Here is a 26,794-nt window from a genome sequence, read left to right as displayed (position 1 = left end):
AAGTCCTTGATTTGGGATTTAGAGTTAAAAGATATTTAGTAGAGTTGCTCATTTTAGAAATCCCATAATCATTTCTCACCAAAGACCTCTCTTAAGGTGGAACATTAGAATTGAAAAATAAGCCACTTTATCAAACTCAATTTTTTACCCATACAAAATCAAGAATAAATCCAAAGCAGCTTTCATAGTGGATAGATCAATTTCAAGAGCACAACATAAAATAAAAACATCATCAGCCCATAAAAACACATACACACGCACAAAAGGTGAGACATTTCTGGGCCCTTCAAGTTATTTTAATTCCCTTAAAGCCTCTCAAATCCCTGTAAGCTCCTAAAATGTGAGACAACACCTCAATTACACTCACAAAAAATATGGACTCAAAGGACACCCTTGATGGAGAGGGGAAAAAAAAAATCAAATCTTGCATTTTGAGGGAGAAAGTTATGGAGGAAATAATGAAGGGAAATCCAATCCTAACCAACCCAAGGAATTGAAAAACAATAAGCAACAAATCACACTCCACTCGGTTATAAGCCTTGAACAGATCCAACTTGATAGCAACAAAATCAGTTTTTCCTTTTTGTTTTATATGTTTTAGGAAATGAAAGATTTTATGTGCCAACACAATATTGTGGCAGATTTGTCTACCATAGACAAAGGCTCCTTGATATAGAGAATTTAAATTGAATAAAGTTTTAGCCTATTTGCTGATAATTTTGCCATAATTTTATAACTTACATTACACAAGCGTATGGTTCGAAATTTGAACACCTAAGAGAAATTGGCTTCCTTGGGGATTAGACATATAAAGGTGTGCTTTACCCCAAAAGGCAGGGGCCCTTGATTAAAAAAAGAATTGACAATATAAAATTGAATGGTGTTCTAGAATCTTTGGTAAAAAAACAACTTGAAAACCATCGACTCTTAAGGCTTTAAAAGGGTTAAGAGAGTTAATAACCTCTTTAACTTCTTCCATAAAGGGGGAAGAAAAAAGTGTTAACCTATCATCTTCAAATATACAAGGGTAAAATAGACATTCAACAAAAATAGGATTTAGAGGGATTGAGGAAGAAAAAATATTTTTAAAGAAATCAGCAAACACAAAATATAATATCTCGAGGATTAGGGATTTCATATCACCACTAACATTAATAAAAAATATATATAAAAAAAAAAATCAATCTTATTTTTATGCAAATGAATTTTAGAAGCCATGGTGATAGAATATTGTGCTACTATCATCTTTATTGATGAAATTATTCCTAGTTTGGAAAGTGTCATAAAATCCACTCAAGTTGAAAGGCTAAAGGGCAAACTTTCCCTTCATACACATCCTCCTCCAACAGGCAATCATAAAACAAACAATCCTTCAACTTTTCAATTTTGCCAAAGATGTTAGAATTCCATCTTTTTAGTAAAATAGCCATATTAATTAATTTGGAGGGGAAATATTCATTTTGCAAATGATTACAAGCATTTGAATAATTAGTTGGTAAGACTTTCACCTCTTACTGACGAGGTCTTGGATTCGATTCTATTTGATAGTATATTATGTAATACCCCAACCTCAATAGATGTAGAAAATGATTGTTTATTTCTATTAGATGAATCGGGGTTGAGAATAAACAAAATAATGGGTCGTGGATTGATCCTAATGAAGAAAATTTCAAGGACTTGGTTAAAGGGAAAGCATTTATCCAATCAAAAGAACTGAAAAATCGATCCAATTTTTCTCAAATAAGTTCACATTTCTGTCTCTTTGACCAAGTAAAATAAGACCAAGGAAAATGAATTTCACTTATAGCAAAATCAAAATTTAAGTTTAACAAATCAAAGAAGATGAAGATAGAGGGAGTCCCTCCTTTCTATTTTAAAGAGGATAGGACTTAATTAAAATCTCCAATCAAAGAAAAATGTTTTGATAGGGATCTTAAAAAGCACCTCAAATCATTCTAGACCTAAAGCCTTGTAGAGGGTTAGGAGGGGCATAGACACCGACTACCCAAAAGATCCAAGGGTTTTAGGAGATATTCAGATGACAATGAAATAGACAAAGAGATTAGATTCTAAAATATTATAAGAAGGCTTGCATAAAAACTATATTTCCCCTTTTAGACCAGCAGATCCCTCACTATAAACTTAAGCAATCAAATTGAAAAGACAAAATTACAGATAATCAAAAGGAAGGAACATTTTACATTTGGTTTCACATTGAGAGATGAAATCTAGAGGCTTATTTTTAATGTGATGACTAAGGTATCAAAGAGTGAGATAGGAATAAATCCCTCGCATATTCTAGGTAACACAACTCAACAAAGCAACCAACACAATAGACAAAACCAGTATATACATCCAAACAATAGCTAGCATTCAACGATATAGAAAAAATGACAAAGGAAGCACAAGCAACAGATGCTAAGTGAAGATATAGAAAGGGGAGTAGTCACTACAAAATATTGCATCCTTAGCTAGGAATTTTGCTATGGTTTTTTTCTAAAAAGTGCAACAAAATGTTATTTTCTCCGGTTTTGAAACTGCGGTTCAATTGCGACAAGTAACAAAAAAAAAATTACCACGATTTTAGAATCCATGTGTATGAATGAATGTTCATTTACTGCACTTTTGTATAACCACCCTAAAAGAGAGCTTATTAACTGTGGTTTTCTAGAACCGTGTACAAAGTGCGAATGCATCACTTCACATTTGCTACACTTGCATAAGTGGTAATAAATATATTATTCTATTTTTCATGATGAATACTTTATAATTATTTAACTTTTGCTACAATTTCAAAAAATGTGGCAAATATCTTGTACATTTATTTTTGAGTAAATTATAGATTGCACACTTTAGTGAGGCTTAAACTCTAGGTTGCACACTTTAGTTCTATAAATTACAAATTGTACACTCTCAAAATTACAAGTTGCACGCTCATCACTTTCCATCCAAAATTTTGTCAAGGTGCGAACTTTTGGCAAATTTCGCCGGTTCACTCCTGGAAGAATCCGGCAAAATTCGCCAATATTTGGTGCACAATTTGTGCAGCATGAAGGGAAAAATTGGTATCCATGAAATAAAAAAGCAAAGCTACAAAATCGGTATCCGTAAATGAGAAAATCAAAGCTTAAAAGCCATTGACGTGTGACACTAACACCACATCATGATGAAATGCTTTTAATGGACATGTGTCAAGTGAGGAAATCAAAAGCAATAAATTTAATTACAAAACCAAACCCTAACATGGTATTATTGAAGGGTTTGGTGGTGGTTTTCGGTTTCGTCAATCCACTGTTGCAGACCAAGGTCGACGTTTGTAGGGCTTCTTCTTCAATTCTTCTTCTTCTTGTTGGTGATTGTTAGGAGTTTGGTCATGGACTCGTGGGTCTCTTTCTCTCAGTAATTTCAATTCAACTCTATGTTTGTTATTTTCCCTGCTGCTTCCATGGCGGATCTGCAAATCCTTCTCTTCTCCTTGCTTCAACATCGATTTCTTCTTGTTGGGAAACATTGACTAAAGCATTTCATTTTTTCTCTTTGTTTAGCTTTTATTGGGTTTGTTTTCTTATTCTATCTATGATTGCAGATAACTAGTAATAATGGAAGCTTGGATCAACGGAGCTTCGGTGATTCACCAGTATTTCAGGCGATATATCGCTAGTTAAACAAAAAATGACAAGATATCGCCGAAATCTCGAAGATATTTTGCCGGTTTGAGGTTCGCTTTAGGTTTCGGTTTGCCATGAACTGAAACCACCGAAATTCGGCGATATTGCATACCTTGGACTATGTTAAGTTAGGAGTGTAATGTCCATATTACCCTCATTATGGTAAACTTTCTCACACCATGCTTCTTCTACCTACATTTCACTGGACCACCATTGCTGGAAACCACCCCAACCCTCCCTTGCTGGAGACCACCGCCCTCATTGTCCTTGCTAGAAAATCCCTCTCTCTCTCCCATTTGCGTTGATAGCTAGATTTGGAGATTGGTTCTGTAATAGGTTGTTATTCTCAAGATTTGGATTGGCAACAACTCCACTGGTTCTATTTGGCTGGAAAAATCCAAGAGCAAGACCAATGTTTTCATTAGAATGTGAAAATTCTCCTCCAAACCCATTGTAGTCGGTCTTCCTGCAACCAGAGGATCTTCTCTCACAACCCTAGCTCTCACCAAGAACTCCTCCACAATTATCTCCCCTAAAGTCTGTTGCCTCTGTAGCAAATTCATTACCCTGATGTTGCTCCTATCATTGCCACCGTTATTATGTATCCTTCAACAACTCTCTCCAACTTCATCAATGGTCTTTTGATTGAGAGTCCGAGACAGAGTTAAAGAACCTTGCCTCTACAGATTCCCTCCAGGTAACACAGATTCCCTCCAGGTAACCCACCTTCACCAAAAGCAGAAGCCATGGCTTGAATCTCTTCAAGAATTCATCCATATTCATTGAGCCAAAATCCTTTCCAAGTCCACCCATGGAGTTCTGAAACTCATTGAAATAGATGGAAGGTTGCCATGATAGTGGAAATTTTATGGTAATTTAATTTTCCAACACCACCACCACCACTTCCATTCGGTAGTTGTCCATCGACAATGTTTTTGAAGTTCAAATTATCTCTCATTCTCAATTAGATTCAACTCTTCACTGCAATGATGCTCACAAAACCAAGATCATACAACCATTAGCCGGATAGAAGGGGAAACAAGTTTGTTCCTCCTCTCCGCTTTCAAATCCAGAAAACACCTAACCACGAAGCCTTAGAGTGGATGTTTATGATCCTTGCTCACCTTGAGCTAGAGTTTTACCAATGGGGTTAGATGAGTTGGCAACGAGAGCGAAACTGATCACCGATTGAGATAAAACCACTAATATCAAAATCAAAAGAAGACAGCTGGTCCAGGAGAGCAAGAAAGAAACTAAGAGACATAACACCTAAAAACATACATATCATTGTCAAAGAGTGGGGGGAGTTGAACAAGGTCAATCGATCTTATGCTTCTTGAATAGAGGAGGCACAACAACAAAACCCTTAGCAGAGGCTAGCTCTAGCGAGCCCTCCTCCTAGTTAGCCACTATAGAGAAGAAAAGGAAGGCACCACCATTATGAAACTAGAGACCCCAAGCTTTGACGATCCTTCCATGTCAAGTGCTTCCAGGGTTCTTTCAATTGAATAAAGAGAGTCCTCCCCATTAGAGCTACTCTTACTGGGCCTACCTTCCACAAAGACAAATTAAACCTAGGCCTAGATAAAATGGGCTTGAGCCTCAACGTGCCATCAAACAACTGAGGAACAAAAATGTTCTCAAAGTTAATTGAGCCCACCATCTTCTCTAGATCTTCTTGGACCATCTCTTGAGGAAGGGTCCTCCTTAATATTGAGGTCAACCAAATCTTCTCACCAGCACTACCAGCAATGTTTCTAGCAAGGTTTTGACCTCCATCACCCACGTTTGCGGGAGATATCTAAGTTATTTTCTACCAAAACTTCATGTCATGATTGAGTCATGAAGATTTTTTGGCATTATGACAAAGGATGAAGCTTGGTTGTAAATCAAGAAATCTGTTGTCAGTAAAACTTTGTAAATTGGTAAATCTCTATAAATACGAATTGGGCAAATCTTTTTCTGGGGTCTCAATTTGCAACTCAAATTGTTAAAACTTAACTGAACCAGCTCAAATTGAATCTTAACGGGCTATGTTTGAGCTGAGGGGGGCAAAGCCCGAATGATTTGGACTAGTTAGGGCCAGTCTGTGTGCAACCCATTAGCCCATTAGCTCTACTAAGATATTGTTTCGGAGTTTTTTTTTTTGTTACTCAAAATTTTGGAGGGATTTTAGTGAACTGCTTCTACCAAGCCCATTAATATATATATGTTTTTCTTTTTTGTTTGGGGATTAGTCTTAGTTTTTTACTAAGATATAGGTTGGAGATACCATTTTTCATTCAATAACATCCAAATTTATAAAATATCCATAGGTTCAATTTGAGCTATAATTCTCTAATATATTTCAAGTTCAACTAATTCGACAATTTCATAAAAATACATTTTCCTTCAAATGCTTTTTATTTTCTATTCAAAATCTATTATTGAGAGTGAATAACAATATTTTGCAAATGGGCTGTAAAGGTTTGCTAATGGATTAGTAATGATCTCAAAGCCACCCTAACCCAAATCTAAACTATTAGCATAAACCATTAATGAACCCAAATCCAAACCCAAATTACTCCAAACAAAAAATGGATTGAAACCATTATTTTGCAAATGCGCTGTAACGGTTTGATTTTTTTAATTTTTTTTTAATAAATGAAAAAATGGGAGGAAGCCAGTATATTCATGACCTGCTGACCACCACACAAAGGTTTTCATCACAACGGCTGAGATTTGAACTATAAAATGGGATCTAGTATGGCCGTGTGGGCCAATCGGAAATGGTTGATCTCAGAAAACCCTAAAACCTCTTTGAGATGACAGAGGTCAGACTCAGCTTATGAAAACCTCCGAAGAACTGCAGCTTCCCTTGCTCACTTCAGATCCCATGGATGAAGATTGCAATCACGGATCCACCTCCAAAGATTGAAACCACTATTGAATTTAGATTCTCATATACTTGCAACTGAAATTTTCAATTTTTTTCAGAAGTGGATTGATTCACACTAATGGCCACTAAGCTGCTATGTCCTTGGCAATCCAGGTTTTTCTCTAAGATTTCTGGATTGTCTAGCCGTCGAGCTTCTCTCACCTTCTTCCGTGGTTTATCTTCAGAAGATACCTCCTCAGTATCAGAGATCCCACCTATCGAGTCTCAGACTCAATCTACGGAATCTGATGTAGTCCCGAATGTAGTTGTGGAGGAAGGAAATGCAGTTGGAGGAGTTGAAGAAAGCATTACTCGAAGAACCCCACGTGGTAAGTATCCTCCAAAATCTGAAAAGTTAGAAGATGTAATCTGTCGAATGATGGCTAATCGGGAGTGGACATCCCGATTACAGAGATCGATAAGAGAACTTGTTCCTGAATTTGATCATTCTCTTGTCTGGAATATTCTGCACGGAGCTCGTAACTCTGAGCATGCACTGCAGTTCTTCAGGTGGGTCGTTAAGACTGGTTATCGCCATGACCGATCGACGTATCTGAAGATGATTCAAATTTTGGGCCGAACTCGGAAGCTCAATCATGCTCGATGCATTCTCTTTGATATGCCCAAGATGGGTGTTGAATTGGATGAAGAGCTTTTTATCGTTATGATCAGTAGTTATGGAGATGCTGGGATTGTTCAGGAGTCTGTAAAAATGTTTCGTAAAATGAAGGAATTAGGTGTGACAAGAACTATCAAATCTTACGATGCTTTGTTCAAAGTGATCATGCGCCGGGGGAGATACCTAATGGCGAAGCGCATTTTTAATGAAATGCTGCGTGAAGGGGTGATGCCCATACGTCACACCTATAATGTTCTGCTCTGGGGTTTCTTCCTTTCTTTGAAGGTGGAAACTGCACAGCGATTCTTCGAAGACATGAAGACCAGGGGAATCACTCCTGATGTGGTGACATACAACACAATGATTTATGGGAATATACGGGTGAAGAAGATGGAGGAGGCAGAGAAACTTTTTGTGGAATTGAAAGGGAAGAATTTGAATCCAACTGTTGTCAGTTACACTTCCATGATCAAAGGATATGTGTCCATGGGCAGGGTAGATGATGGTTTGAGATTGCTTGATGAAATGGCTTCTTTTGGAATCAAGCCAACTCATAGCACTTATTCAACCCTGTTACCAGGGTTGTGTGATGCAGAGAAGATGTCAGAAGCTCATAAACTTGTCGAAGATATGGTGAAATCACACCAGGCTCCTGAGGATAATTCGATCTTCTTAAGATTGATTTCTTGTCACTGCAAATTAGGTAATTTGGATTGGGCTGCCGATGTTCTCAAAGGGATGATTCGAATGAACATCCCAGTGGAGGCAGCACACTATGGAGTCTTGATTGAAAGTTTCTGTAAAGCAGGGGCATATCAGAGGGCCATCAAGCTTTTGGACAAGGTTATTGAGAAGGAGATCATCATGAATTCGTCAAGTTCGTTAGAGATGGAACCAAGTGCATATAATCCTATAATTGAGTACCTATGCAACAATGGGCAGACGGTGAAGGCAGAGGTCTTTCTCCGGCACTTGATGAAAAAGGGTGTTCAGGATCCAGTTGCATTCAACAATTTGATTCGTGGACATTCAAAGGATGGAACCCCAGATACTGCTCTTGAGATTCTTAAGATCATGAGTAGACGTGGGATTCCTTCAGATGCTGATGCATACAATTTATTGATTGAGAGTTTCTTGAGGAAAGGAGAGCCGGCAGATGCTAAGACTGCTTTAGATGGTATGATTGAAAGTGGGCTTATACCAGATCCTCTACTCTTTGGTTCAGTGATGAAGAGTCTGTTTGATGAGGGTAGGGTTCAAACTGCTAGTAGAGTGATGAAAAGCATGGTAGAGAAGGGCATTTTGGAGAATATGGATCTGGTTGCAAAAATTTTGGATGCCCTTCTAGTAAGGGGTCATGTTGAGGAAGCCCTGGGAAGAATTGAGCTTTTGATGAATAGTGGACATGTTCCCAACTTTGACAACCTTTTGGCTAGTCTATGTGAGAAGGATAAGACAATTGCTGCTCTTAAGTTGTTGGATTTTGGACTGGAGAGGGACTGTAACATAAGTTTCTCAAGCTATGATAAAGTATTGGATGCACTTTTGGTAGCAGGAAAGACCCTCAATGCTTATTCCATTCTGTGTAAGATTATGGAGAAGGGTGGGATCACAGATCGTAGCAGCTGTGAAGATTTGATCAGGAGTCTCAATGCAGAGGGAAACACAAAGCAAGCTGATATTCTTTCAAGGATGATGATGGGAGGGGAGAGTATCCGCAGTGGCAAGAAGGGGAAGAAAGTTGTGTCTAGTATGCATTGAGTTTTGTTGAATCACTTTCATCAATTTTCTCTTGTTGTTCAATCTAGTGATATACTTTGGGCTGTGGGTTCTAATATGAGAAATCATTATGGGCAAAATAAATTTGTAACAAATTTGATTTCCACCCCCCCCACCCCCCAGGGTTATGGTTCATTTCCTGTATCCATTTCTCTTGTTCTGTTTGAATCTTTTGTTCCTAACAGAGGCGTGCTCTAAAATTTCTAGTTATTGACCAAAGAATTGAAGGGATTTATCTTCATACTTTTTTTTAAACTCAATTTTTATCATCTATTACTCTATCTGTCTATATCATGAAAGATCAGATCTTATAATGTTTTAGTGTAAATTTTAAAGTCTGGGGGATGTTATACTGATTCTTTCTTTAGAACCTTCATTAACAGAGGAAATTTTCACCTGAGTGAAACAAAACAAGCAAACAAACACCTTCTTTGCAACCACTCCTCTGATGTATAATGCCTTGACATGATCCATCCCTTCCGCAGGGTGTTCTGTTTCGAAAAAATGACAGAATTCACCATGTAGACTGCCCCTGCTATGTGTGCTGGTTGTGCAGGGCCTGTTTCTACAGAACATAGACTCGAGTCAGAGCTTTCAAGACTGTCTCGGTGTGCCTGTGATGCCATGAACAAATCCCTAGGTGGATACATGAGCAATTGTGAGTGAGGTTGCAGGCAATTGATTCAAGCTCGGAAATGGCAATACCATGAGTATCACGGCTGGAGAGCTTGTTGGGAATACTGATGGTGAAACTACAAAGGGGTTTGCGTGTCGCTGTTGGCTAAGGAGGTTACTTCACCCACATCTATTAGTTAAGAGCATTTTGGGTAGTTAACAGGAAATGAATGAAAAAACTAACTGAGATCAACAGTGTTACTTTTATCAGAAATGCTGATAAATTGATACATTTTGGGGTCTGGCATTAATTCTGGAGGGTAAGTCAGGTGGTGGTGCTGAAAGTTTCCCTTGATCTCTTACATAATAATCTCCATTTCTGTGTTGATTATTGATTGGCCTTGATTGAGTGTGTGCTCAATTGTTTCCATCAATGTTGTTGTTCATATCTTTTAACAAAAATAAAAAATTGCAGTTTCTGATGGTATATTTGACTGAATTTGAGCCTGGAATTTACTCTTTCCCAGTCCATAACATCTCTATATATTTTTGGAGCCAGAATTACGGAATTCATCCTTCCATGTGGCAAAAACTAGGTGTCAAGACCAGGTAAGATTATCTGTTCTGAGTTGAGTATGGTTCTCATTTATCATTGGTTTTTTCCCCCTAAAATAATTTTGGTCCTGACCAGATGCATGGGAAGCTTTCTTATTGGTTTAGAAGATCTATTATTGTTGCTAATAGGTTCTTTTGTTGGTTTATTTTTGATGATTGTCAGTGTTGCAAGCAAGAAACCATTTGATGATGGGGGGCCTCGCTCCTGAAGATTTGCATCAATTCAATGGTCAATGGGAAGTATTTCGGAAGCCTCTGATACCATTACGGGTAAATTCCTTGGTCGAGTGTGCAATTCTCACCTACTTGCTCTTTTTTTTCGTGTTTGATCTGGGGCATCTCAGGGAAAAAAAGTCTTGCCTCTTCTTTGTTTTGGTTCAGTATTTGAAGTTATATACTTCTATTAGAATTTAAAACTTCAAGTCTGAAAACCAAGTTTGTGGACTTCATTACACCTTGGGGAAAATTAGTTTAGGTTCATTGAAAATATTAACAAACTAGTGGTTTGTTTTGGAATAAGGTGTGTTAATTCTGCATGATGATCTTAGATTATTGTTTGTCATATGTTTAAGTAACTGAATTTATTAGTCCTTTTTTTTATTTTTTTATTTTTTTAAAGATTCAAATTGCAAGTGGATATAAATTTCTACCCATCTAGGTGTATTTCAGCCATAGTTTGAGAACTGTCGATATCTTGTGAGACATCTTGCTATTTTGATAAGGTGAGATGAGATGGTGTTTGATGATATCTTGGTTACCTTGGTCATATCTTATCTTGGTATGATATTGCATTCGAAGTTTTCTTCAAGAAAGGATAAATGCATGTGCATTTACTATGGGAAAGCCTCAGGGTGATAGTATAGAATTCATACTGTTGACACTCTCCCCATCCATGACCCTCAGCAGTCCTCTAGGGCTTTCTGGCTAACAAGAACAAATCAGGCATCGTTAAACATCCCTACCCCTGAAGTTTGATCAGCAACAAGAACATTCCTGACCCTCAGCAATCCTCTAGGGTTTTGTGGCTAAGAAGAACAAATCATGCATTGGCAAACAGCCCTACCCTTGAAGTTTGAACAGTGCCAAGAATATCTGCTGAGATTAAATCAACAAGATCAGACATATATCCATCTCTGTTGAAACCCATCATTATTCACTTGAAGAGAGATTTAGTAGTGGTTGTGTCTAATCGTGAAATAAGTTTGTTTTGGGAACTATTAATCTCTGTGTCCATCCACAAGATATGTGTATGAATTGTTAGGGCCTTGAGGAATGGCTTTGAGCACTCTTTTATCCCAACTGCTGCAGGTATTTATCTTTAGTTAATTTTTATCCCAACTGCTGTGAGTTTATATCCCAATTCTCTCTCCCCCTACTCCAGTCTCTCTACTTCTCTGACCGTTCCCAAAGCATTCTTCAACCCCCTACTTTCTAACCCCATTCTGACTCTCTTGCGGAACCTGCCCTCTATCCTTTAACCCATTGCTTACCCACCCATGACCCTTTCTCCTGTCTTATCCTTCTAGTGCCCCATGCTTCATCCCCAACTGGGCATTGTGCTCTACACTTCCCTCTGTTTTGTTTGCTCGACCTGAAGGTGCTATAAGGTCAATGAAAGAAGGGCGGCTGAATCTCAGCATAGCCTCACCTCCCCCACCAAAATAAAATAAAATGAAATAGAATAAAAATCATGACTCTCTCTCTCTCTACTCCCTCCGTCTCCAGCGCTGATGCTCCACCCTATACCTTACCTCCTCAATACACTTCTTTCCCATCCTTATCCCAGCAGTTCCCTACCACAGCCAGCTCACCTGCATAAGTTGGGAGCAAGGACCATAAATAACCATGAAGATATTTAATTATGATAGAAGAGCATGAGATTTTTCTTTTGAATCTGGAAGAAAAAGTGGGTTTGTCCAAACTCAAGTGCTTTGCGTGTTACTTTTCAGATTTCAGCTAAACTTTGGTAAGTTTTAGTTGGCATGAATTGGATCGAGTTCGTCGGTTACCCTTGTCTTTGTTGCGGTAAGCCGGTAATGTCTTTTTACTTATTTTGGTAGGGTCCTCCTTGTAACTTGCTTTATATGCTGCTCCCTTTCCTTCCTTACTAGTTGCTTCCTTGGTATCAATTTTGGAGTTTTCAGCTATTTATTCCTGTATATCTATCATTTACTCTGCTTTGCTTGTATATTTTGGATTTATTGATCTGATGTAACAACTATTATCAATGTACATTACTGCATAGTTTTGATCTTTGGTTCGTTTTTCCCTTCCTGATATGGTTAGAACCTCTATCTGGATTCAAAGTATTACGCATATTGCTGTGTGTGCTTTTAATGGTTGACTCTGTCTACTAATGGAGATGAACATGATTCAATTAATATTTGGGTTATTAAGATATTTGATTATTTAAGATTTATTCATTGACTTTATCTTGTAATCTTCATTTTAGAATTCCGTTTGGGTTTTAATTAATAACAGGACTGTTTGGTTTTCTATTTTTTGTTTTTTTGTTCTTTTTTTTTTTTGGGGGGGGGGGGGTGGTTGACAATCATTGTTTTTATGCAACAGAATAGAAAAGATGATTGAAGCTAAAGCTTGTTTGATGTGCACTCTTCCCCTGTGTATACTTATAAGATCTAGTCCTTTTCCCCCTGCATTTCTTCTTCTCATTGGGGGGTTCACTCCTTTATTTATTTATTTATTTTCTCAGTTTTACAGACTGTGAAAAGCATGAAGAAACTGTTATATATTGTTCATTTTCCACTTCCCAACTCCCAATTCTATAACTTTTTGTGCAAAGAAGCATAGTTTTGGATGCATTTTTTGATTTATCTGGGAATGAGTTGTGATAATGAATAAATATAAAACACTTTCCTATGAAGCAAATAAGCATCTCAAGCATTAATTTCACCAAACAAGGTCTATATGGCTCTTTGATTACCCTTGACCTCTTTTTTTTTTTTTTTTTGAGGGGGGGGGGAATTATTCATGTTTTTCTTTTCAAACTATTTGTTGCCCCTGCTATGTGAACCGTTGATGTAGGACAATAGGGAAACGCCACAGATCTAGAAAATTCAGAGTTTTCATGCAGGAGATGTCACAATTGATACTACATCGGTACATCTCAAAAATAAAGTTCATAATCAAGGAAAGTTAAAATAAAATAATAATCAGTTTTCGATGATGTATCATTGATTTGTGTTTTGATTTCCTGTGGCCCAGCTTACCTTTGCAAGCATAAAACGACACCCATAATCTCCTCGGCGTGTATCCACATCAGAACAAATTCTAAGAACAGGAACAGCCAAGATCAAGGTAAGTTGTTCTCATAACATATTTCTTTGAAGCTGATTCAAGCTACCCGGCCCAAAATTATTACCCCAGGTCATGCTTGTAACACCATGATGATGGTGATCATACCAAGGAGGGCATCAGCAGAAGCTCAAGTACTAATTTCACTCACTTTGAAATATTTAAACCAGCAGATATTTAATTGACAAAGCTACAAGAAATAAATTCTATGAGATATTTTGCAGAGTGACTAATTCCTGCACTTCTATACGTTGTCTCATAGATGATACTCTTTAGGAGGAAACTAAGCAGCAGAAGAAGAGGAAACAAAAATTCTTCTGACTATTTTATAAACCTAGCAAACCTTTCAAGTTGATGGCATATTGATTCTTCTCTCTAGGCAGCAACCAAGTTGATGGATTATTGATTCCCTGCATATCAGAATTGGTCATAATTTAGGTGCACAATGTTACTTTTTTAGCTCTGTTGAACTTGTTGGACTGTTAGTGTGGAAGACTTGAATATAATATTAAAAGGGAGAACTCAGAATCGTTTAGTTTCTCTTGACTGGAAAAATTGAAGGGCACTACTCAAGAGTAATTATATAATTACCCCATGTGTCCTAGACTCTGATCTCACACTTCTTGAGCCACTTTTTTCTTGCGTAAATCTATGTTGTTTTCTTCCCTTTCAAACTATGTTCTTTTACAGCTGCATACATATATATATGTGGATGGAGGTCACCTTGATTCACAATTTTTGCTCTTGTCAACAATAACTCCTCCCTTGCTTCTTAGGTTGTTCAATTTCTAGGTGAGGGATGAAAGAAGCCTGCCTGGTCACACAAATGCAGAGGAAGAAAAGGGCCGCTCGAAGTCATGCAGTATGTATGGTGATGTTTTCTAAGTTTTCTTTCTGGCAATATTCTTTGATTTAGAGAGAAATTTGGCAGCTTCTACCGGCTGAAGTACTCGTGATAGATGGATGCTGCTTCATTAAATGAAGTGGTAAGTAGTTTGCTTGGTTTTTGTTTTTACATTTTTTTTTTTTTTGATACAGGATGCATGATTTTATACTGATTTTGTCTGTCATCTTTATTATAAAATATATATCTTTAATTTGAATTTACAAAGTTGGAGTTAGCTTATTGCTTGCTTGACCTAGATTTTCTGAAATAACTTGAACTTTTAGTTGGAGCAAATAAGAATGATACAAGAGAGAGGTGAATTGACTGGACTGAGATTTGATCCAATAATCAGTAGTTATATAGTGTACTCTGGTAGTCTGGTGTTAATATCCAATTTTTAATAAGAGTGATGCATTATTTGCTCCTTTCTGTCGCTAGGTTATCTGTTAGGAATTACCACCAAATGGATGGAGATGTTACTGACAATGCCAGGGCATGTGATACTTCATTTGAATGAGAGTCATCAAGGCCCCTTTGATCTGTTGCCTACAAGTTGAAACTATGTCTGAGTCCTCCTTGATTATGAATTATCGATCTAATGACTACCCTAAAGCATGTGAATCTAAGACTAAAACTATGTGTCCACTGCCCACTCACATCCATCCACTGCAACAGGGCTATAGTGTGCTTCAATGGCTACCAATTTTATTACGGAAAGTACCAAATTTCCTGAAATCCTAGGATTTCATCAAGGGCATCTTGTGAGATGGAAAGTCCTCGCAGATGAGTACAGACCAATGAATCCAAAGTGAAGAAAACAGTTGATCATCTCTGTTCAAGTTGAAATGTTGATGCATTTCATAGAACTTACAGGACAGATTTAGGGAACTAACCCATATGACAATTTTGCGGTGACCCAGATTTAGAGAACAATAAGGAAAAGTAGAGAAAATCAATAACTAGAATCAGCCAACTGATGAGACTAGAAAACTAATCGAAGGCTGGCCTATACCTGCTGTACTTGTGGCTAAAATATCATAGAAATAGTAAGCTTTTTAAACAAGGAAAACGAGGATACCATTCATTTTTCTGTCCTGACAAACCTACAAATTTGGATAAGTGTGTTCCCAGAAATGAGGAACACCTTTTGAAAGGTTGGCCTTGAATAAATAGCTGGATTGACTGAGATCTGATATCACTTAGAAATCACTGTTGCAGGGAGTGAAACCGAGAAATATGGGGTAGCAGAAAGATGCAGTAACTGATCTAATTCACTAGGAGTGGAAGTAATAATGGTATGAATCCAACCTACAAAATTCGAGTTTCATTACCTTGGTAGTCACCCATGCATTCCTTGTATGGCTTGCTGAAACGGATAATAAGTAGAAGGGAAGAAAGGGGATGTGGCCTGTTTCATCATCAAGGCCTGTTGGAGGCTTGACCACCATGGATTTTCTGCAGAATCACCAAAGTAGTTTGCATTTCATGAGAGAAACAGACTACCTTTAAAAAAATCGCAGGGCATGTTTGCCCCTGCTTGTGATTATAAAGTTTGAAGTGTGCCTACATTTTCAGGAACTCTCCATGTGTAGAAGAGACTTGACTAACAAGCAAATCTGAAATTAGTAATCTTCTAGAAAAATATCTACTAACTACTACATAAAAATAGAACCCAAAATAGTAACACTTAGAAGCTATCGACTAACTGTTAAGTACAACAACAATACAACAATAAGCCTTGTTCCCAACTAAATGCGGTTGGCTACATGGATTCTTGCCTTCTAATCGGTTTTTTTTTTGAGGCCATGCTAGATACAGGGCCTAAGCTATGCGTATGTTTTCTCGCCACTTATCTTAAGGTTATCTTAGGTCTACCCCTAGCTCTTCTAGTTCCTTCAATTTGGATTGTATCACTTTTCTGTACAGGGGCATTTATAGGTCTTCGTTAAACATGGTCGTGCCACCTCAAAAGACTAAAGAGATGCAAAACCATATCAAATACTCATAGAAGGTTTCCTAGCAAAATCTGAAAGACTTGTCACAATGCTACTCATGCTGCCTGGCTCTGATTTGAATCAGAATCAAATCCATGGAACAATTTGCCCTTTTTTCTGTTCACTTACTGCAATATATTTGCATAAAATGTTTCTAGCTTGTCTAAGTCAGCACCCTTTTGAAGTTTGTTGGTGATCTTGAACGTTGGAAATTTGGTACCCACATTCAGCAAGCACACATCTATATTGCGTTTTTACATTTGAATTTACTCGGTCATAATTGTAGATAGGGTGTACCTATCCTGATTTTCTTTGGTGAATTTTCTTGTTAATAAATTTTAGAGCAAATTGCACTGGCACCCCAAAATGAAGGCCTTAAAGCACTGACACCCCACTTTATGTTTAGAAAGCACACAGGCCCCAAAATTGGATTTTCATTGGATATATTTGTCCAATTTATCACTAAAAACTAGACCTGTAAACGGATCGGATTTGGCTCGGATATACCAGTATCCGAATCTGAATCCAATTAGCAAATCCGCTATCCGAATCTGAATCCGAATCCAGCAAAACTTTAGAGAAGGCATCCGAATTCGAATCCGAAACTTTATCGGATATCCGATAATAATCTGATCCGATAAACTATCCGATTATTGATTGATAATTGTCATTTTTTTATATTTTTTATTATAAATTTCTAATTTCCAATTACCGAATACCACTATCCGAATCTGATTACCGGTGTCCGAATTCGTTTATCATCCATTTTTAAAGGAAAAAAATGTTAAATACTTTACTCTATCCGGATAAAATTTTATCCGGATATTATCCGATCCGATAAGAAATTATCCGAATCCGAATCCGGTTGTTTAGTGGACGGATACGGATTTTTTCCGGTAATAAAAATTTCGGATACGGATACCTTTAAATAAATACGAATGCAAATTCGGAGGCGGATTTCGGCTATCCATTTACAGGTCTACTAAAAACCTTCCAGGCACTGTTTATTAAAGGGATATTTTTTAAAATAAACAGTGATTTAACTGTTTTCAGTGATAAATTTGACAGATATATCATATGAAAATCCAATTTTGGGGTCTTTGTGCTTTTTAAACATAAAGTGGGGTGTCAGTGTCTTAAGGCCTCTATTTTGGGGGTGCAAGTGCAATTTGCTCTAAATTTTAAGCACTTAGGGATTTAAATGATATAGATTTCTTTTTGTCAAAGTTTACTGTGCAGATTTTTTTTTGTCCCTGAATAAAAATTTAGCTATTTCTATGTTAAGAAGTGATGCATAAAATTTTAAAGTTTCTCCAAACTCATGATACTAACAAAAAATGGAAGACATAACATATATATGTTTTAAGCCTTCTTTTGGTCTGGAAATTGCTACACATAATTTGATTTGCATTTTTGAGTTGGTTGACCATTTACAATCATCATTTGCATTCCTTTAGACATACAAGCCAATTATTTGACCACAAATTTTTTCATGTTCCAGTGGTTATACACATGATATCCAAATAGCAGGATTGGATTTGGGAGTATTTGTTGGGAATTTGGCTTTTGAGGAGGATGCAAGCAGGTGTAGATACTGTAAAAATCTTGTTTATGATGAAGGTTTGCTGGGTTTGGTGATGTCTATTTGGAGAGATCCAATCTCCATAATTGCATTTAAGAAGTAAAGAATAAATACCGACTGTGCTGCTGTATGGCCCACATAGAGATGTTTTAGAAGGGGAATGGAGATTTTGCCATCTGAAAGGATTAATGCAACTGAAAGAAACTTTATAGAGAAACCCTGACCCAGAAATCAAATTTCCTTCTTAAAAGAAACCTAAATGACTCCATGAAATTTGCTGAATGTATTTAAGGCTTGTAGTGATCTTCTTATTGGGATATCCAAATCAAATAATTTCTTTGGCTTGCAGAGTTGATAAGTATTGTTAATATATTTATCATCCTAAGTATAACAGCCCGAGATAACCATTGAATTTACCTCTTCTGTAGTGATGAGGTGTCATTGGATGGACTACAGGAGGAGCTGGAAGAATGTTTGAAAGATGAAGTAAGTGCCTCTTGGGTATACTTCCTCTTTGTTATGTTCCAATGCCTTTTCATGCTACACTAATTGTTTGGTAGTACATTGGTAATGCTTTTTTAAGCAATAATCTGGTAAAAAGCATCCACTAGATGATATTGAGCTATACGTAAGATATTTGATGATATTAGTGGATCCTTCATAACTTGGGCCTTATTCAAAACTGGAAGCTCCTGTAGAACATTACAAAATGACAACTGACTGTTTTAATCCCATATAGGGTTGAGTCCCTATTATTTGGGTGATCCAGTTTGTCCGTTAAAAAACAGCCTCAGGTGTAGGGTTCCTTGATACACTAGCACCACTAGAGGTAGAGTAGGAGTAGGGAGGATCCTGAAACCGCACCAAAATCGTGGGCATAGTGTAGAGTGTTATAATTTTAATTTTGTCATTTATTTAGGTCACATTTGAAGTTGTAATTCCAAGCATATAGATATAGTTACTCAGTTGGGTAGTCGGTACATGATTTGATGAGTAAGATTTTTATTGTTGTTGTTATTGCTATTATTATTTTATTTTTTATTAATCCTGAGCATTGCTGCCTCTTGAATTAGAGATTCTAATTCCAATCCCCATTGCATCGAACTCCACACTTTTCCCTGAGTCTGCCGCAATTCCCCTAGATTACCCTCCTGTCTCCAAATCAGGTTCCAGAATCCCGTTGCATGTCTTTGATGTGTGACCGTTAAGTTGTTTCAATTCTGAGCAGCCAAACCTTAAAATTCCATCTCATTTCTTCTCCTAGGAAATCCCAAATTCCACCTAGATCAGACTAGCCATCAATTTTCTTGAATATTTGGATCGGGCAACCCTCTCTGCTCTAGGGAAACTTGATCCAAATCCCTGCCCCAAATTCCTATTATAAACCCTAGATTTCCCCAAGATTTTGTTTTCAGACCACGAAAACCAAATCCAAGTTTTCTGTTTCTTCAAATTAAGCAATACACTGTCATCCATGCAACAGCAAGCCTTCATTGATTGACTCCCCTACATCATCACAACCTAACACTGCCATCAACCCTATGTCCTCCCAAACCCTACCCTACTTTTGACCCAAAATCCTATTTTGATCTACCTGAGTTTACCAATTCATGCCAAATACTGGATATCAGCTTCTAGTTTTTCTCCTACCAACTTAATACTACATTATTGGGCTTTGAGAATCTGCCACACCTACCCATTGGATACGCAAGTTGCGCATATAAGTCCATTAGTCCAGTTTAATGGTCTGTTTGTTTAGGATTTGTTGTTCTTTAGAACTCCATCACTTATCCTTAACTAATGCAGTGGCAGGGACTCACGGAGTTGACCCTCCATTATAGTCTAGTGTATATTTCCCTTATATAAACATTGGAAAAAAGAATGCTGCCTGCCATGTGGTTCCTGTGCCCAGACACAGGAGTGTACAGAAGTGCCGACCTGCCTTCCATAAAATAAAATTGCATTTATGTTGATTCCCTTAGTCCCTTAAGTGCAGTCTCATGGGCCCCCATTCTGGTGCAGGTGGTACACTACCAGACAATGATCTCTTGTTCTAAGCACACGACATCAACTAAACCATAAAAGTATGTACCAGGAAAGAACTGCAAAACCGGCAAACATTTATCCAAATGTAAACCATTTATGATAGAATGATATAAATTGCTTTAGATGCCAAGGATTGAAGAGCCAGTGTAGTGAAATTTAGACCTAGTGTGAAACTGAACAAAGCCTTCTAGAAAAATGGGGTGAAGTTGGCAGAATTTCGCAGAGTCATATATTCGTCTTAATTCAATCACTGTTTCATTTCAGTTTTTTAGAAACTGAAGGGGAACCCTATGGAGGCTATTTACTTAATTAGGAGACTTATGGAAAGATATAGAGAATGTAGGAAAGATCTTCATATGGTATTTATTGACCTAGAAAAAGCTTATGATAGAGTCCCTAGAGCGTTAATTTGGCAAGTACTAGAGAAAAGAAGTGTTGCAAGTAAATATATAGATATAGTTAAGGATATGTATGATGGTTCGGTGACTAGTGTTCGAACAGTGGGGGGACAAAGTAATGAATTCCCGATAACAGTTGGGCTACATCAAGGGTCAACTTTAAGCCCATATCTATTTGCACTGGTAATGGATGAATTAACCAAAGACATTCAAGATGAGGTCCCCTGGTGTATGCTTTTTGCGGATGATATTGTGTTGATTGATGAGACCCAAGTGGGGATTAATACCAAATTAGAATCATGGAGATTAGCTTTGGAATCAAAAGGCTTTAAACTTAGTAGATCGAAGACAGAATATTTAGTTTGTAACTTTAGTCATGATCGGCCAGATGATGAGGTGGTGATACTTGACGATAAAGAGATTTCTCAGAGTGATTGTTTTAGGTACCTTGGTTCAATCATAAGTAAAAGAGGTGATTTGGAAGATGATGTTTCCCAAAGAATTAAAATAGGGTGGATGAAGTGGAGAGGTGCGTCCGGGGTCTTATGTGATCGGCGTATTCCATTAAAGCTTAAAGGAAAATTTTATAGGACCGTTGTTCGACCAGCTGTGATGTATGGTGCAGAGTGTTGGGCTGTTAAAAAGAATCATATAGATAAACTCAGTGTAGCAGAAATGAGGATGCTAAGATGGATGAGTGGCAAAACTAGGATGGATAAGATGAGAAACGATCATATTAGAGTTGGGCTGGGAGTTGCTCCCATAAGTGATAAGCTTAGAGAAAGTCGTTTGAGGTGGCACGGCCACGTTCAACGGAGACCTATAAATGCTCCTTTACGGAGAAGTGATATAATCCATATTGAAGGAACTAGAAGAGCTAGGGGTAGACCTAAGATAACCTTAGGAGAAGTGGTGAGAAAGGATATGTATAGCTTAGGCCTTGTATCTAGCATGGCCTCGAATAGAACTGATTGGAGGGCAAGAATCCATGTAGCCGACCCCATTTAGTTGGGACAAGGCTTATTGTTGTTGTTGTTGTTGTTGTTGTTGTTGAAGGGGAACCCTATGGAAATTGACTAAAGTTATAACCTTGACAAGGGGAGCAATGTAGAGAAGAATCCTTCTGTATTAGGATTCTCAAAACCCTGACAAATTGAAAAGTCAATGGACTGATTTAGAGGTTTAAACAGAATTTTGTTAGGGCAGTGATTATAAATTATAAGAACTATAGTTCCATAAGGATTTCAGAAATCGATTTGAACTTTTCATTTGCATTCAGAACTGAATCCAATACCGGAAACAGAGATCAATTAGTAGACTGAGGGGAACAGTCTGATCTTAAACCACAAAATAGTGTTTTAGCATAGCAGCAAAGAATCAAAGAAAGTAGGAGAACTAGTAGTTGCCGGGTAGAGAAAAGTTCAGAAACTGGCCTTTAACTCTCTGGAGAAGAAATAGAGAAGATAGATAAGTGACCAGAATTCATTTTATTGGGCTTGGAATTCCTTCAGAGTCTCCCTCCCCCCACCAAAATAAAAATAAAAATAAAAATCATGACTCTCTCTCTCTTTACCCACCGTCTCCATCGCTGATGCTCCCATCCTCTACCTTATGCACTCATTACACTCCTTTCCCCATCCTTATCCCAGCAGTTCCCTACCACAGCCAGCTCCCCTGCAGAAGTTGGGATCAAGGACCACAAAAAACCATGAAGACATTTAATTATGATAGAAGAGCACAGATTTTTCTTTTGAATCTGGAAGAAAAAGCGGGATTGTCCAACCTCTTGTGCTTTGCGTGTTACTTTTCATATTTCACTTACACTTTGGTAAGTTTTAGTTGACATGAATTGGATGAGTTCATCGGTTACCCTTGTCTTTGTTGTGGTAAGCTGGTAATTTATTTTGACTCATTTTGTTAGGCTCTTCCTTGTAACTTGCTTTATATGCTGCCCCCTTTCCTTTCCTACTAGTTGTTTCCTTGGTATCAGAGTTTCAGCTATTTATTCTTGTATATCTATCAGGTACTCTGCTTTGCTTGTATATATATATATATATATTTGTTCCCTTCTTGATATGGTTAGAACCATGGAGAAAATTTTGGTCAAAACCTTGACCAAGACCAAATTTCGATCGAAACCTAGTACGTTTTTGCTGGAAGTTTTGACCCTAGGTTTCAGGCCTTATGTGACCTCCAAATGGTTTGAATTCTTGCCTCCTACCTATTTAAAGCATAATAAACTCAGTGGAACTACTATTTTATCGGAAAAAGACCACTGAAAAGCTAACATCCAAGTATATACTACCACATGACAAGAAACGAGAAGTACTCGCTATATTAGCTTTACATAGTATGGTAATGGTTAGAAGTTACAAGTTAGAACTTGAAACTTACAAAGTTTCAAACTTTCAAGTACATAGACAAGTAGACAACAAATGAATAAAAGTGATAGACTGCCATTTTGCTAGCCTGCTAGTGCTAGGTCTAATACATTTGACCCTGTAATCTCTGCTACCCATAACAAGCACAATAGATATCCCATGACATGGACCATATGGTTGTCGAGGTAGTCGACAACTGCAACTCTATATGTCACCTCATCCACATGGCTAAGAAGTCCTGATGGTGGGAAGTCTGAATAAAATAAATCCTAATAGAGAGGGTGGTGGTGGTGGTTGAATGTTGAAGATTTGATCCACAAATGTATGTGACCCCAAAGAAGAACCCTAGTAGTCGGAAGGGACACCATAACGAGCATAACCATAAGGTCCCACTAGTGTTTGAATTTGATAGCTGAGGGAGGGACACGATAAGGTCCATAACTGGAACCAAAAGCAAAACCAACACTCTTAATAGCACTATTATGTGACTGGGAATCGGCGGGTCTATGCCATTTTGATCCTCTAGAAGTGGAGGCTTTGGAATCATCTAAGCTCATGGATCCCATAGGGCCCACCAAGCTTCTTGCATCAACCGAATGGTAAGACCCATATGATGATGTGTCTTCAGTACTATATCTGTGCTCTTTCCTCTTCCCTTTCTTGGTATAGTCGAAGTAGTACAACCTCTAGATGCAACTCCACCATGGTCTAAATCTTGTGTCGCATGAGTGAGCTAACTCTCATTTTTGAATCTTGGTGGTAGTCTTCCCCATCCTTGACTCTCAGATGGTGGTGGTGGTGGTCTCTCCCTAGGATCAGTCGAATCCTGATCACGAGGTCCATCATCATCCCCTCCATCACTTTCATCATCATCATCATCATCATCATCATCATCATCATCATCGTCATCATCATTATCATCATTATACTAGGGGGATGCCTGAGTTGCATCATCCTTGGTGTCCGACCACACAATCAAATCCTCACTCTCGGTGGATCAACAAGGTGTTGCTTGAAGGGATGGTTGGGCATTGCATGTGCCACCCCTTATTGGCCAAGAAGTCATCCACATTAGCCCCCATCTGGCTCGCAATATGTCTATTGGGACGACCTCCCTCCTCGTCTAGCAAACGACTCTTGACTATTCTTGATCTACTGAACTAATGGGTTGTCATCATCATCATCAATCTCAAAGATGTTAGCCAACTCGATCATCTTACTCTCTTTGTCCATCCCTTGTCTAATATGATTCCCCTCAGTCTCATATAATAGCGTATGTACAGAAGGTCCTCTAGACGCTTCACACCCAATCTGTTGTGCCTTTTTGAGTGGATAAAGCTGACGGTGCTTCAATTCCGCTCACACATGGTGGTATAACATGTATGTGAGAGCACTCCACATGCAATTGCACTCAAGTGGGTGAGTTGTGGCCATATTGTAACCACCATTCAGCTGCAACAAACATAGACTTGAAGTCAATACTTAATTATCTAACTGCAAGATAGCATATAGATAATTAAATATAATGAATTAACTTACCCTCAGTGGTGGATTCTCGTCCCGATATGGCCATAGAGTGACTGAAACTCCCATTAGCATCCCGAAATGCATTTATCTAATATATAAAGTAAAAACAATATCTAGGTTAATACTTAGTATGCGTTTGGTAACATTTTTGTTCTGGAAGACCAGTTCTAGTGTAAAACCGTTTTTACAAGTTTCTATGCTGAAAGATTGTTTTTTGTTTAAAAATGGGCGTTTGATAAACCCATTCTGAAAGTATTTCGAGAATAATATTAGAACAAGTTGATGTTTGATAAACTTGTTCTAAGAATGAAAGAAGAACATTTACAAAACATATTGTTGTTTGATAAACCTGTTATGTAAAACATGTTCCTACTATAAAAAATTTATGATTAATATCAAAATTACAACTTAAATCATACCTTGTACACATGATATAGATATAAAATCAAAATATCTGTGAAATAAATAGAATTTTTGGATTAAAATATTATTGCTTGACATATAACATCTTTTCAAACCAAGAAAAACTTAACGTCTTTGGTAAATTGATAGAATTTGTCTTATATATTTTGAAGAGCATTTCCAGTCATGTGTTTGTCGATCTATTGAAATTTGACAACTCTGCTGCATTGGTCAAATTTGTTCCAGAAGGCAGACCTCCACTGAGTGTTACAAAGTCCATATCAGGGCCTGCCATAGCAGATCTTGCAGCAACATTTTTAAATAAAGGGGGTAGGTTACCACCGCCAAGCTGACCTGTAACCATGGAATAACCAGCTAAACCATGATCAACGAATGTTGAATTTGAGCCATCTACAAGCTGACCTAAACGGCTAAACCGGAATGAACTATGCCTACACATCCTAACCTTGAGTTCCTTTGCAAAGCTTAACTACCCAGGGAGAAGCTTTGAAAGGGGCCAGGATTTGGGATTTGAAGCAAGACCTGCAAAATCAAGTGTGTTCTAAATAACAATGGTCTTGACCTCCCAAAAAAGGGGGGGGGGGGGCTTTAGTAGATGTATTTGAGGCCTGGTGGATTTGAACCACCATATCTTGGTTCTTTTCCAAGTGCTCTACCATTTTGAGGTAAGGACTCAGACACAGATGTAATACCCTATACAGTACAAAATCAACATCAAAAGGTAGAAAGAGTACAAGTGAAGATGATGAAAGAGTTACTATTTGTTAATGTGGCAGCATGAGGTGGTAGAAATATTGTTATTTGACCAGTATCTGTGGATCATTGGGGGAATAATCCTAAAATCCATCTACTTGTAGTGCATTTATCCTTTGGAGTGATGATTTAGACTTATTGCTTCAATAGGTAGGTGTGTTTTTTTTAAAGGAATAAAACAATCACTTCAATTTAATTAGATTCATAGTGGAACTCATTATCATTAAATAGAATCATTTTAGTCATTGTTTTAGGGTTTTCTTTAAGAGCATAGTCAAAATTCATATTTAATGGGTAGTCTTATAGACAACATTAACTAGTTGGTGGCTTTGGTTAATGAAGCAGGCCATAAATAATGCTTTGTCTATGGAACAGGAATCATGGTCAACTTCATCTCATTGTTGCATTCTCAGTACTGCAGCATAGTGACTTTGTGTTCTCATTGCTAGCTTTTTATTCTACTTATTCTACTTGCTGTTTTTATTTTAGATATTTTATTTTACGAGTGCAAACAAGGTGCCCACATAGGCTACAAGGTTAACAAGATGTCTTGACAACCATGCTAACACCCCAATTAAGGCTGGATGATCAATTTTTTGCAACATTACATCAATTCCTTCATTAAGTCATCCTCATCAGCCTCCAGTTATAAGGTTACCCCCCCCCCCCCCCCAAAAAAAAAAAAAAAAAAAAAAAAAAAAAAAAATAAATGGAACAAGAACAAAAAGTTACATCCAGGATAGGAACCACAAACTTGATATATCTAATTAAGGGAAAGAAGAATCCAAACAGTAGTCCAAACAACAGCAGAGAACACGATAAGAGAATCACACCAATCTGAAGATTAAAGATACCTGAGACTGAGTTCTGTAATCAAATGTCCTCATGGATGCCTTCTTGAAATGTTCATTACCAACTAGTTCCAAGGCAGGAACCATATATGAGATACCAAGGCCAATTCAGCTCAGAAAAAGAGCAAAGAGGGCTAAAAAGTGAGAGCAAACTAATTATCAGCTTAGTTAGCAGAACAGGAAAAGAAACAGGGGAAAGCCCTTGCGAACCACAGCAGAAATCGGTATAGGAGTTGCCTATTAATGCTTGAGAGAAAGGAAGGAAAAAAAATCAGAGGAACCCAAAATGAAAGGAGGGGAAGGCTCAACTGAAGGAACAGTGTCAAGTTGATCCTTCTAAACTGGAACCTGAATCAAGCCCATAACCTCCAGGGCAACTTTGGAGTAAAGGAGAAAGGATTTAATAATAAAGAAAACAAAAATCC

General features: G+C 37.7%; 1 protein-coding gene across 1 annotated transcript; it reads left to right on the top strand.

Annotated features, from left to right (window-relative positions):
- The first annotated feature begins 6,425 nt into the window (after positions 1-6,425).
- LOC149024036 (Tetratricopeptide repeat (TPR)-like superfamily protein) lies at positions 6,426-9,343 on the top strand. Its single transcript, XM_089144414.1, has one exon. It carries the CDS (start codon positions 6,665-6,667, stop codon positions 8,963-8,965), a length of 2,301 nt encoding a protein of 766 aa, XP_089000540.1. The 5' UTR covers positions 6,426-6,664; the 3' UTR covers positions 8,966-9,343.
- The last annotated feature ends 17,451 nt before the right edge of the window (positions 9,344-26,794 follow it).

Source organism: Hakea prostrata, chromosome 2 (genome assembly GCF_041222555.1).
Source record: "Hakea prostrata isolate BN-2017 chromosome 2, UWA_Hpros_2, whole genome shotgun sequence".
In the NCBI taxonomy this organism is placed as follows: domain Eukaryota; kingdom Viridiplantae; phylum Streptophyta; class Magnoliopsida; order Proteales; family Proteaceae; genus Hakea; species Hakea prostrata.
This window is presented reverse-complemented; position numbering and strand designations above follow the sequence as displayed.

Excerpts from the sequence above, each read along its gene's own strand:
- LOC149024036 (XM_089144414.1), top strand. The coding sequence starts at position 6,665 with ATGGCCACTAAGCTGCTATGTCCTTGGCAATCCAGGTTTTTCTCTAAG.